This window comes from Dromiciops gliroides, chromosome 3, assembly GCF_019393635.1.
Source record: "Dromiciops gliroides isolate mDroGli1 chromosome 3, mDroGli1.pri, whole genome shotgun sequence".
Lineage (NCBI taxonomy): Eukaryota > Metazoa > Chordata > Mammalia > Microbiotheria > Microbiotheriidae > Dromiciops > Dromiciops gliroides.
This window is the reverse complement of record NC_057863.1, coordinates 409,434,078-409,448,152: the sequence shown is the minus strand read 5'-3', so window position 1 is coordinate 409,448,152 and position 14,075 is coordinate 409,434,078. Positions and strand designations below refer to the sequence as shown.

The 14,075-nt window shown below is 38.9% G+C and overlaps 1 protein-coding gene across 1 annotated transcript in view; it reads right to left on the bottom strand.

The window, feature by feature from the left end:
- Positions 1–14,075, bottom strand: part of ANKRD44 (ankyrin repeat domain 44) — a 359,716-nt gene that overhangs the window by 10,846 nt on the left and 334,795 nt on the right. Inside the window, 6 exon segments of the mRNA XM_043993594.1 lie at positions 1,302–1,444; positions 1,921–2,004; positions 3,940–4,027; positions 7,767–7,983; positions 9,001–9,118; positions 10,154–10,241. Of these exon segments, the coding sequence (XP_043849529.1) occupies positions 1,302–1,444; positions 1,921–2,004; positions 3,940–4,027; positions 7,767–7,983; positions 9,001–9,118; positions 10,154–10,241 (738 nt within the window).

Sequence of the window (14,075 nt, the reverse complement as noted above, 5' to 3'; positions counted from 1 at the left end):
ACTGTGTTAAAAAGGTATTAAAATATTTTCTTATAATGTCTTACTGTAGAAAGATCTATTCACTTCCATTATTCCATGAACAATCAAAAATTTTAAGAGGGTAGCTATAGTGAATGGAGTCAAGTGGCTTTTATGAGTCAGCTAGGTCAAGGCAATGTAACTGAACTTGAAGGAAAGGGAGAAATTAGATGTGGCCAAGTGTTTTCATCTGGCTCAGGACTAGCTTATATATTAAAGCAGAGAAGAGTACTGGAAATTGCAGTTATATTGCCTTAACTGGTCAAACTCCTGTGGACCCATATTCTTCCTTCCAGGTGACAGTGAGTTCTGATGCACTACTGGTTTCCCAGAAGACCAAGAAGTTGTATTCCTAAGGATGTCTTACTGCCTGACTCCATATTATTAAATTTCCTCAAGGGTTGGGTACTTATTGTTTCACCAGGTGGTAGACCTAGAATGATTTTGTGCATGAAGGTCAGAGAATACTTATTGACACCTTCTGAGACCAGTCATTATAAGAGGACTATCTAGGACTACAGAGTTAGAAATCTCACTGTCCTCTACCCGGGTCAGACCACATCTGGAAAATGTGTTCAGTTATGGACAATAAGTTTTAGAAAGGACATTAATAAGCTGGAAAGTATCCAGGGAAAGAAAACTGAGATATTAAAGACTTAAGATCATGTTGTATGAAGGTTGAATAAGTGAACTGGGAATCTTTAATCTGAACCCTGCAAGGGTTGAAATGACTTTTGCCCGCAAGTATTTGAAGGGTTGTCAAATGGAAGAGGGAATAGATTTCTTGCCCCTCGAAAGCAGAACTAGGCACAATAGTTGCAAGCTGCAAAGAGGCAAGTTTTGGCTTAATATAAGTAAACACTTCCTAAAGAGCCATCCAAAAATTAAATGGGATGGCCCAAGAAGTAGAGGGCTTCCCCTCACCAGAGCTCTTCAGTTGAATGCCGGTTGCCCATTTTTTGGGCAGGATGAAGAAGGGATCATTGATCCAGTATGAATTGGACTAAGTGACCTTTGAGGTCTCTTAATGGTGCTAATATCTACTGTTCCTGCAAAGCATGCATGGTAGGTAAGAGTTTAAACCTCTTAACCATAGCTGCAATTCTGTAAATCAACTGAAACAAAACAGTATTTTTATGACTATCAAAATCATCCACCAGGGTTGTACCAACAGCACCACTTATAATGGGATGTAACGGAATTTTCCAATTTAATTTATTTCATTGTGTCCCACAAGGTTAAAAAAATACCTCAACAACTCTGCCAAACCAATACATACCCACAAGCACCTGCCTGCCCATTCTCAGCTGCCATCATGAGTGGTGTTTTCCCTGAATTATCTGCAGCATTCACTTGGGCATTGTGGCTTAAAAGAAGCTGTAAGCATTCCACATGATCCGCAAAAGCTGCAGCATGAAGTGGGGTTCTAAGGATTCAAAAAATATATATTGTTACTTGAACGTAAGGAACTTTTATTATCTCTTCTGAGTAATACAAGCCCTTTATCTCTCATCTTGGAAATTTAGAACTGATGAATTTATAAGAGTAATAATACCATCTTTAACTATACTTTAATTAAGTTGCATCTGCCTTTGTCCTCTCTTTGCTAAGATATACATACTAAAGTAATATTTAGAAAAAGGTAAGATTAAATTTGATGATAAAAGATCCATTCAAGTGCTTTGAAAAGTAAGCCATGAATTGGAAAGCTTGTATAAACAAAAGTTGAGAACTATCTTTACATGTAATGGGAAAAAAATAAATACCTTATTTAAAAAATATTTTTTAAAAAAGTAAGCCATATCAATTGTTTTGGTCAATACATTAATTTAGATTAAATAACTACTGTAATACTCTGAAGAGAGACTAGGATTCATTAAGAAACAAGGAAGAGCTACTTACCGTCCTTTGTCATCTCTACAATGGACAATGCTGGGATCTATGGCCCCAATAAGCAGTGATGCACAATTTTCGTGGTCGTTAATTCTAAAATAGAAACATTTTATCATTACCTTTAAATTATCAAAAATCATTTTTTTGTTTCAAAAGTACCTCTATAAGGTTCATTATTTGCAAAGAATCAAATGAGTTCAAGTCTGAACATATTACCCTCTTATTCAATAAACTCTGGTGGGTCCCTATTGCTTCAAGAATAAAATAAAAAATCCTTGTTTGACTTTTAAAACCTTTTATACATCACCCCTCCCTCTCTTTCTAGTCTTCTTATACCTTATTCCCCTCTACATACTCTGTGATCTAGTGACACTGGCCTTCTTGCTGTTCCTTACACAAGACACCCCATCTCCCAAGACTAGGTATTTTCACTGGCCGTCCCCCATTTCTGGAATTCTCTTTCTTTGTTTTTGTCTTCTTGCTTCCCTGGGTTCTTTCAAGTCTCAGTTAAATCCCTACTGCATGAAGCCTTTCCTGCTCCCCCTAATGCTAATGTCTTTTTTTGGGGGGTGAGGCAATTGTGGTTAAGTGACTTGCCCAGGGTCACACAGCTGGTAAGGGTCAAGTGTCTGAGACTGGATTTGAACTCAGGTCCTCCTGACTCCAGGGCTGGTGCTAATGCTAATGTATTTAAACTGATATTATCTCCAAGAATTGCCTGATAAAATTGCCAAAGTATATATCTTTAAAAAATATATATAATTGTTTGCATGTTCTCTCTCCCACTAGACTCAAGTTCTTTGAGAGTAGAGACTGGTTTTTTGCCTTTCTTTATATACTCAGCACAGTGCCTGGTAAATCATAGGTCCTTAATAAATACTTGCTGATTTTATTCACATTCACTCCAGAATTCAGAACATTTGTGCATAATTTCAGTCTTGCCTTTTGCAGAGGGTTGGGGTAGTGGGGAATCTGTGTTATAGTAGAAAGGGTGGTAGACAAATTCCATCTCTGCATGACCTTCCAGTTGGAAAAGTCATGTAAACTCTCTGAGTCTCAGGTTTTTTTATCCATAAAATAAAGAGATTAGCCTAAATGGACCTCCAAATTTCCTTTCAGCTCTAAATCTGTGATCCTGAATTCATCTGTGTTAAAATGCCTCCACCACTGTAGATGGGTAATTTATCAATCAATACATTAATAAGCATTGATTAAGCACCTACAATGTACCAAGCACTGTGGTAGGCATTGGGTTACAAAGACAAAGCTGGGGGCAGCTAGGTGGCGCAGTGGATAGAGCACTGGCCTTGGAGTCGGGAGTACCTGAGTTCAAATCCAGCCTCAAACACTTAACACTTATTAGCTGTGTGACCCTGGGCAAGTCACTTAACCCCAATTGCCTCACTAAAAAAAAAAAAAAAAAAGAATGCATTAGTGTCCCAATTTGGGGCGGCTAGGTGGCACAGTGGATAGAGCACCAGCCCTGGAGTCAGGAGTACCTGAGTTCAAATCCGGCCTCAGACACTTAACACTTACTAGCTGTGTGACCCTGGGCAAGTCATTTAACCCCAATTGCCTCACAAAACAAAAAAACAAACAAACAAACAAACAACAAAAAAAAAAAAACAAAGACAAAGCTGGAACAATTTCTGCCTTCAAGGAGCTTTCATTTTTAATAGAAGAAATAACATATTCATACATGTAAATTCCTTAACATAGGAGTTGACTTAAAACTGACTCAATGCATTTTGCATTTAATTTTGCATTTAATAGTTTAAAACAGTATTAAGATTTTTGGGACATACTCTAAGTAGCCACTTAAAAGAGAAACATTTCAGGTTGCCCACTTCATTCCTGCAAATTCGATTATGAAGGTCAACAACATAAACTTAGTTATTTTTATCCATAAAATGTAACATACAATAAGTCATGTTAAAGATGGCCTCTCCTAACTGCAATAAGGCAATTTACCTCATACTTTAAAATAACAAAACAACAATTATATTAACATCTAACATTTGTACTCACACAGCACAGTGCAATGGAGTGAAGGGATTACCATTAAATTTGCGAAAACATTTTTGTTCCAAAAGTACCTCTATACAGTTTTCATTACCTGAAAAGAATAAAATGATGTCAGTCACAATGTTCAGAGATGTTTAATATCTTATAAAAACAAACAAACTCTGAGTACCAAGGAATTGCAGTTGGGACAACACAAGATCTTACAGCTACTACTAAAAGCCATAAGAGATCATGGAATAGAATATTCCAAAAGGCAAAAGAGATATGCTTACAATCAAGAATAATTTGCCTTTTAATACTAAGTATAAGTCTACAAAGGAAAAAAAATGGATCTTCAATAGACTAAATGACTTTCAAACATTCTTGCTGAAAATACCAGAGCTGAATAGGAACTCATACACAAACGTGAGTCCAGAGAAACCAAGAAAGTAATTACATTTGTCCAATTGCAAAGAGCTGTTTGATAACACCAATGGGGTAAAGAAGAAACAAGTGTCCCTTCAGATGCTTAATGTCTTCAAAAGGTATTGAAGAAGTTATATAAGGAAAACAGAAGTCCTGGGAAAGAATGGTTCTGTTCTGAGGATTTTAAGATGGAAAAGAGAAAAGAGGGTAAAAGAAGAAATATACTAATTTGGTTAGCAGGAAGAAAGAGGTTGAACATTCTATCTCTCATAACTGGGATGCATGACAAGAAGAATATACAAATACATAAGAAGGAGGGGAGAGGGGAATGGTTACAAGATGAAACAAGTTCTTATCTGAAATGGACAAATGAGAGCTGAGCATAACCCTAGAACACAAACATAAAGTTTGATTCTGAAATATGTCAAACCCAACAGGGAAACAAATGGAGATAGGAGAAAGAGAGGTTTACAGGGCTCAGCAAACTCTGGCCTATAGAGTAATCCTCCTGTTTCTGTATGACTCAGGAGTGAAGAATGGTTTTTTATATATTTAAATAAAGCTTAATTGCTTTTAAAAATATAAAAATCATCCTTAACTCACCACAGAATTTGGCCCTTGGGCCATAATTTGCCAAACCCTTCTTTAAAGGAAAGATAAAGGAATGAATAGCTACAAGTAAAATAAACACCCTCATCCTGAGAGGTAAGATTAAAAGTGAGGAGAGTGCCTTAAATTGTCTGAGCATTTCAGATAATTGGGAAATGGATGAACCAATTGTGGTATATGAAGCTAAAGGAAATTTAAGAAATGGTAAAAGATATGATTTCAGAGAATCTTTGGTAGTATTTGGAAAGACTTAGGAATGCTGATCAAAGCATGACCAGCCATGTCACCAGAGGACCTAAGATGAATCATGATACTAACCTCCTAATAGAGAAATGATGTACAAAAGGTGAAAGGACATAAATTTTTGGATGTGGCCATTGGATGGATGCTTATTTGTTGTGAGAGTTTTTCCCCCTTTCTTTTCACTCACTTCATGTTGGGGGAGTTGAGCAGGGCGGGGATTAACAATAATGGTGAAAAAGGGGGCCACTGAAACATTTTTTTAAAATGCACTGAGGAGAAAAAAAAGAACTTCAGAAGGAAACAAGCAGGGCAGTTTTGAAAAGAATGCATGAATACTGGAGGTCTTCTGTTTCATAAAGAAGTCGCTTTTTTGTTCTGCTGTGTGTATGGAAATGCTTTTTAAAAAATTTAAATTCAGTAAAGAATAAAAAAGAAATTAGAGAGAAGGAAGCTTTGTCTCAATATAAGGAAAAACTTTCTAATGAGTTGAGGTAATAATAATAAAGCTAAAATTTCCATATCACTCTAAGGTTTGCAAAGTACGCTACAAATGCTATCTAATATTATTTTCACAATAACCCTGGGAGGTAGTTGCAATTATTATCCCAATTTTACAAATGAGGAAATTGAGGCAGATAGAAGCTAAGGGTCACATAGCTAGTAAGTGTCTGAGGCAGATGTTGAACTCAGATCTTCCTGAATCCAGGTCTAGTGTTCTAGGTGTAGAAACGCCTAATTCTCTCAATTAAAAAAAATGAAATGGGAGACTTTGGGAGGTAATAGGTTGACAGATGTTTGACAAGTGATTTGATGACCATTTTTTGAGGATGTTATCATGATGTTTGACAATTCAGGTAAGGATTATATTTAGATAAGTGTAACATGTCTTCTAAATCAGAGATTCTATGATTATATTTTTTTTCTTCAGAATATAGGCTACTCTATATGCTTTCTCAAACACACATGTTCTCACCATAACTTATCTTCCAGAGTTTGAGGCTACTTTTTGGACCTCCCAGAAAAAATCTGCCTGAGTCCTACAGGGAAGGCAGACAGACTGCCACAGATAATTCACTTACTATTATATAGTTATTACCCATTATCTATGTTATAGTGAAATCACAGTGGCTTCTGGATTCCAAGTGAATTTCCTGGTTACAGGAGGTCAACTTGTATAGAATAGGATTGGTTTAGAATTAGAGCAAAAGGGAAAATGTCACTTTGTAAATATGATGACATACAGAGCAGTGTAGGTCCTTCCTAACATCAATATCAGTAAAAAAATTAACGGCAGTCCAAATTCTAACTCTGTTTCTAACTGGTTTAGTTTGGATCTCAAAGTATTTCTGAGCCCCTTTTAAGAGCTAGTTAAAAACTACAATTTCTCTGTACTTAAAAAAAGACACAGAGAAAAGATTGATTTTTTCCCCAAGTATAAGAAGTAATGCATCTCCACTAAAATCCTCTTTGATGTTTCTTTGTGGTATGCATGTGGATTATCAAAGGACCTAGCAAATGGAAAAGCTTCAGGTACACAACCAGCAACAGTCTGTTCTCAAGGATGATGATATAGGCAGCTAGGTGACACAGTGGATACAGCACTGGCCCTGGAGTCAGGAGGACCTGAGTTCAAATCTGGAGTCAGACACTTGACACTTACTAGCTGTGTGACCTTGGGCAAGTCACTTAACCCCAATTAGCTCACCAAAAAAAGGATGATGATGACAAAGAAGAATAACTAGCAAACATAATTCACTTTAAAGTGTGCAGAGAACTTTACAAATATTACTTCATTTGATCCTTACAACAACCCTGTGATGCAGGTGCAATTATACTCATTGTACACATCAGAAAACTAAGACAGAGTTAAGCAACTTGCCCAGAGTGACACAGCTAGTAACTATCTGAGGCTATTAAGGTTTTTTTTGTTTGTTGTTTGTTTTTTGTTTTGTTTTTTTTGTTGTTGTCGTTGTTTTTAGTGAGGCAATTGGGGTTAAGTGACTTGCCCAGGGTCACACAGCTAGTAAGTGTTAAGTGTCTGAGGCCGGATTTGAACTCAGGTCCTCCTGACTCCAGGGCTGGTGCTCTATCCACTGAGCCACCTAGCTCCCCCGGCTATTAAGTTTTAAAGATGTTATCCCCAGGAAGTTAGCCACAAATTGATGAATTATTATTTTGGCTATAGGAACTCATGAAGACCATATACCAAGGCATGTAGGCAATGCCATCTGTATTAGTGGAGGAAGGACCCAGACCAATGAAATCAAGAACCACCAAGGTAGTGAAGAAGTGATAGGACTAGAAGAAAACAGTTTCATTCCCTAGGAATGGACATAGGTAGTCTCAAGACTGTGGCAAGCTAAACCTCTCACTCCTCTCCTTGATAGCCCCAATTACCTACTTACTACCTCTTTAACTTAGCTTACCTGGAGGACCTCAGTTAAATCACACAGTCTAATCCATGTTACTAGAATATCTTCACAGCTTTTTTAAAGACCTTAATGGTCCTGACACATAATACCCCCAGGACCATCAACAACACTGTGTCCTCTAGACACAAATGAGATACCTACCATTGTAACAAGCCCAGTGCAATGGAGTATAACCTTGGTTATCTTTGAAACAGCAATCTTCCTCTGAAAGTGCCATCTGAAGTAACTCGCTCAGCCATGTGGCATGACCACGAGCTGCTGCAAAATGCAGGGGGGTCCTTCCTCGGAAATCTCTACACAGAATGGAGACTTCCTGTTCCAATAGCATTTGGACACATTCCTCATGCCCAGTCATGATCTAATGCATAAAGATTAAACACAAGCAAACAGGTTTTAAAAATGATGGGAAGCTCAGAGAGCAGAGGGCTAAGATGGTGGCAAAAACATGAGATGGAAAATCCAAGAGTCCCTTAGAGGTAGTGCCCTTGAGGAAGAGTGATTGTGCTCATAGGATGTACTTATCCAGGCCTCAAGTAAAGCATTCCCTACAACTACTCAGAGAAGAGGAATGGGCAGAACTAAAGCATGATTTGTAATTGGAAAGTCATAATGGAGGCATTCAAGAAAGCCACTGCCTCAAACAGTCAGTTGGGGGTATCCCTTGCCTAAAAGCACTTAGCCTTCTTCTTTCTTCCCCTATCAGGGTGGTCAGGGCAGGATTTGGAGTTGGTAAACCTGTGTTTGAATCCCAGCTCGACCACTTACTACCTGTGTGACCTTGGACAAATCATTTCATCTCTCTGGGTCTCAGCCTCCTCATTTGAAAATAAAGGGATTGAATCAGATGATCTCTAAGGTCTCTTCCAGCCCTATCTATTTTCTTGAAGCAACTCTATGATTTTGAGGCTCCAGACTATGTCTTCCCTAGGATTTTGGTGTTCAAAAAGGGGGAGGGGGCTGAGCAAATAAATGCCCTTACATGTGTTACCACTGTGTCAGATCCTAGAGTAGAGATGTTTGTAAAAACCATGATATCTGAATAGAACTTAATGGTCTAAAGAATTGAGATTACTGTACTACATTACAGACTATCAAAAAGCTGAATCCTGCCCATTTGCCTTACTTCTCCCTAAAGAGAGACATAACTTTGCATCTCTCTCAGCAGCTGGCATAGTCATAAGACCTTGTTGAATGGTATTCACTTAATAAATGTTTATTGAATTAATCTAAATATAACTGTCATTACTTTCATCTTTGGAAGAATAAATTTCCTTATGGCTATTAAATTAATATGTCACTTAAAAATTTCTACATTAAACATTAATTTATAAAATAGTCAAAATGTTTGTGCAAAGCTCAGGAAGAATTCAGTCACCCCTCTGTGTAAAGCTGTGCATCCCATGAGGTCAACAGCATCTACATTTGCTTCTTTTTCAAGTAACAAAGAAACAGCATCAATATGTCCATAGGCAACAGCCAGCATCAGTGGGGTTCTAGAAGAGAGGAACAAATTAAGCAATTAATAACCAGATCAAAACCATCAATCATTTCCCAGGGGAAGACATCGCTTTTGCCCCCTCTTAATATTTTTTCCACGTCCACAACGTGTCAAATGCTATAAAGACACAGTCTGCTTGTCTCTAAGCAGGAAGAACACATATTTTAAAGAAAATGCTTAAGAGGAGTTATAGGTACAAGCAAGGGGATGCTGTATTAATTTGCCAAGAGACACTTGCTTTTTCCATCATCTTCAGAACCAGTTCAAATTTATTGAGGGATTGTAAATCACATGGAATGGCAACATTGACATATACTGTATCATGTCCAATGATTGTCCCTGAAAGGGTAAGTGTCAGGGTTGATAGAAAGTCAAATAATTATAAAGAAATGAATATACTTGAGAGAACGAAGAAGATGGGTTTCCATTTTTTCCCAAGACAACTTTACAAAAATGATAACTGTTTGGAATTTTTTTAGAAGTCCTGATTGATACTAGGAAACAGGGTAACCTAGCAGAGAGCAGTTGATGGGGAGGCAGACCATTTAAATGTCTGAAGCCAGAACTGTATATTTATTCCACCACTAACTAATTATGAGTCACTCACTCTCGGTGGTGCAGTTTTCCCATCCGTAAAACAGGCATAAAAATATCTTCCTTCCACATGAGAATATTGTTAAGAGGGAAAAAAATAACTGTAGTACTAGTTGGAAGGCATCTTCAAAAAAATAAAAGCATCATACAAATGCTAGGGATAATAGTTATGTTCGACTCTTGTTTAATGGTTCTATAAATAGAATGCTAGAAGCTCGAGGGGATGAAAAGAAAGCACAACATGGGGAGGGCAGCAGCTTAGAGGCAGCTTCTACTCCTAAGGTCTCATCTATGTCATTCTTCCAAGTATGTGTACTCCTCACCCAAACCTAGGTTACACCAATCAATCCTCACCCTAGAACTCTTTGGTTGTCAACCAACAATAATGGCAGCACTGATATGTCACAAACCATGGAGCAAAGAGTCTGTCACTTACTGTCCTTTGGCATCTGTCACATCAACGATTTCTGGGTTGTCTGCAATTTCTAATAACAGCCGTAAACACAGTGTGTGACCATTAATGACTGAAAGAAAAATTAAAATGAACATTCTTTTAGGGGATCAACATTATTACTAATAACAATAACAATCCCTTGTTTTGTATATTTAATCTAGTTGATCCTCACAAATAGTCCTGGGAGATCGATACTATTATTACCCTTGCTTTACAGATGAGGAAACTGAGGGAAAGGTTAACTGACTTACCCAAAGTCACACAGCTACTAAGTATCAGAGGCAGGATTTGAATCTGGGTCTTCCTGACTTTAAATCCAGCTCTCTATTATTGAATAGTGATGCCCCTCCACAATAACCTTCCTCTGTCATGATTTATTTTAACGCTTCCAAAAGCAGAATCTTTCTCAATGGTTCCTGACTTGTGTGTCTTCTTAATTCATCTTACCAAGACTGTTTCTTACCACATACTATATTGACCCATTTTTCTTTATGCCCCAGGTTGACTGGGTTCTTAGGAATGTACCATTTTTGTTGGGTTGCAGGATTTGAACGAGTTCTTTCTTTGTTCTCTATCAAATATACTCCCTGACTCTCCTCTGATATTCTCTTCTGGGAAAGGGCATATCTAGAGGGCAGGTAGGTGGCACAGTGGATAAAGCACTGGCCCTGGATTCAGGAATACCCAAATTCAAGCTGTGTGACCCTGGGCAAGTCACTTAACTTTCATTGCCCTGCCAAAAAAAAAAAAGAGAGAGGGAAGGGCATATCTTTCCCCAATTACACTCACTCCTCTTATTATTCCAGTACGTGAGTGTTGGGACTTAATATTAATTATCCTGTTTTCACTGTTCCCAGGTGCCTGATCAAAAGAGCATACTCAAACTAGACTGTACTTCATACCCTATGTCCTGCCAGGCATTAAATTAATAAGTGATCTGATGATGGTCAAATCAGATAGGCACACACCTTACAGAAGTGTGATATCCATAAGAATCTCTGAATTTGGGTAGGGTACACCTCTAAGTCCAGAGAGACAGTGGGAAAGAGGCTTGCAAAGATCATGCCCTATGCGTCTGAATGGCCATTGGAGCTGCAGCCTTTACTTCTGTTAGAGTAGCTAGGTGGTGAAGTAGACAGTATTGGTTCTGCAGTCAGGAAGACTTTAGTTTTTATTTTTTATTTTTTGTGGGGCAATGAGGGTTAAGTGACTTGCCCAGGGTCACACAGCTAGTTAGTGTCAAGTGTCTGAGGCTAGATTTGAACTCAAGTCCTCCTGAATCCAGGATTGGTGCTTTATCCACTGTGCCACCTAGGTGCCCCCCCCCAAGAAGACTTTAAAACACTAAATTAAATCTCTCCCTGTCTACTGACTGCTTCCTTGTAGCCTACAAACTTGAATATGCCTCCTCTATCTTCAAAAAACACTCACTTGATTCATTCATCTTTGTTAGCTATTGTTCCATATCTTTCCTCCCTTTTGTGGCTCAACCCTTGGAGAAGACCAACTATAATTCCTCTTTATTTCCTCTCACACTCTTCCTCACTCTCTACAGTTTGGTTTCTAATCTTATCATTCCACCAAAACTGCTCTCCCCCAAATTACTAATGATTTCCTTTCCTTTCCTTTCCTTTCCTTTCCTTTCCTTTCCTTTCCTTTCCTTTCCTTTCCTTTCCTTTCCTTTCCTTTCCTTTCCTTTCCTTTCCTTTCCTTTCCTTTCCTTTCCTCTCCTCTCCTCTCCTCTCCTCTCCTCTCCTCTCCTCTCCTCTCCTCTCCTCTCCTCTCCTCTCCTCTCCTCTCCTCTCCTCTCCTCTCCTCTCCTCTCCTCTCCTCTCCTCTCCTCTCCTCTCCTCTCCTCTCCTCTCCTCTCCTTTCCTTTCCGCAGGTCAATGGGGGTTAAGTGACTTGTCCAGAGTCACACAGCTAGTAAGTGTTAAGTGTCTGAGGCCGGATTTGAACTCAGGTACTCCTGAATCCAGGGCCGGTGCTTTATCCACTACACCACCTAGCTGCCCCCCAAAATCCCATCTTCTTAAGCAAGCCTTCCTCACTCACTCGCTCTTAATTCTAGTGCCTTTCCTCTGCTGGTTATCTCCAATTCTTCCTTTATATATGTTGCTGGTACATACTTGTTTGCATGTTGCCACCCCCTTTAGACTGTGAGCTCCTGGAGAGCAGGGACTGTCACTTTTCTTTGCATCACCAGTGCTTAGCACAGTCATTGGCAGATAATTGGAGTTTAATAAATGTTTAGTGACTGAGTGACTGAATTCAAATCCTACCTCAGAAAAACTTACTAACCTTGTGTCCCTGGGTAAATCATTTCAGCTCCCTCAACTTTAGTTTCCTTATCCATAAAATGGAGATAATAATATCACCTATCTTAGAGGGTTGCTGTGAGTATCAAATGAGATGAAACAGCATTTCATAAACTTTAAAATGCTATATAAAACATAGCTATTGTTGTTGTTGTTAAAGATATCTTTGTTCGGTTTCCCTCAAACTCTTAGTGTCTTTGTTCTTTATGGTGAGTGGAAGCCCTCAGGCATGATTTCTTTCCTTGAGTGGCCCCAGGTCATGTTACATTAGGTATGGCTCTGCTGGTTGCTTCTGCCTTCCTCCTCTGAGCCTTAGACCATGAGGCCGATTTTGACCATTCTTCTATCACTTCTCAAGTGATCACGGCCTGGATATTCTTGCTTCCTGCTGTTGGCTTGGTGGTATAGACAACAGAGCAAGAAATGGTACCCAGGGCTGTGCCTACCAGGGAAGTCAGGAACAGGGTATTAATATGTGTGTGCTTCTGTGTGTGTGCATGCTGATAAGACAGATTACTTTTGGTAAGGTTATGATATAAGAGAAGGGGAGCAGAGACCATCAGGTAAACCATTAAGAGAGTAGTTTAGGGGCAGCTAGATGGTACAGTGGATAAAGCAACCGGCCCTGAATTCAGGAGGATCTGAATTATAATCTGGCCTCAGACACTTGACACGTACTAGCTGTGTGACCCTGGGCAAGTCACTTAACCCCAATTGCCTCACCCCCCCCCCAAAAAAAAGAGAGAGTAGTATATCATTTCCTATTTTCCTAGAATACATTTGCTGGGGACTAAGTAGCATAAGAATAAGATAAGGAATAGACTTGTGATTTCATTGGCATTGGGAACTCACAGGTAAGGAAGTTCCTTCTACTAATGTAGGCTGGTACCTTCTTTCCAACTTAGATATTTTCCTATGGAACTGAGCAGTTAAGTGCTTTGCTTGAGGTTACAGTTAGTATTGTCAGAAGCAGGTCTTCAACCCATGTCTTCCTAGCTTTAAGGCTGATTCTATCTCTTACAACACTCGAAAACCTTACAAAAGACCTACTGCTTTCTCTTGCAGCTGAAAGGAGGAAGGAAAAACTCTCTAAGAGCCTAAATACCTCCACTATCTTCTGTTCTCTTCTTATATAGCATTAAAAACCCCAAACAATGTTTGCTTTTATTTAGGAAGGCAAAGATGTGGCTAGAAACAGAAGGAAAGGTTGATGCCAATAGCCAGTTGGTAAGCAAATTTTATAACCCATTTTATCCTGTGCCAGCTCTGCACTGATACTTATTTCACACTATCATATTTTTAGGTGGCAATACACAATATCATCAACTCATTCCTTGGTACTGTTCAAATTAACTTAATAAAAGCAAAACACCCATTTTGAAAGGGGAATTTAAAATCCCATCATGCTGCTGTTTACATTGAGCTCATTTGCAAAGGCATTAGTCTGGGGGAGCTCTTCATGGTCTTCTTCACTGCCCTAGGTGTAGCTAAAGCTAGGGGGTACCGTGGATAGAACAGTGGTCCTGAAGTTGGTAGGACCTGAGTTCAAATCTCACCTCAGACACTTACTAGCTGTGTTACCCTAG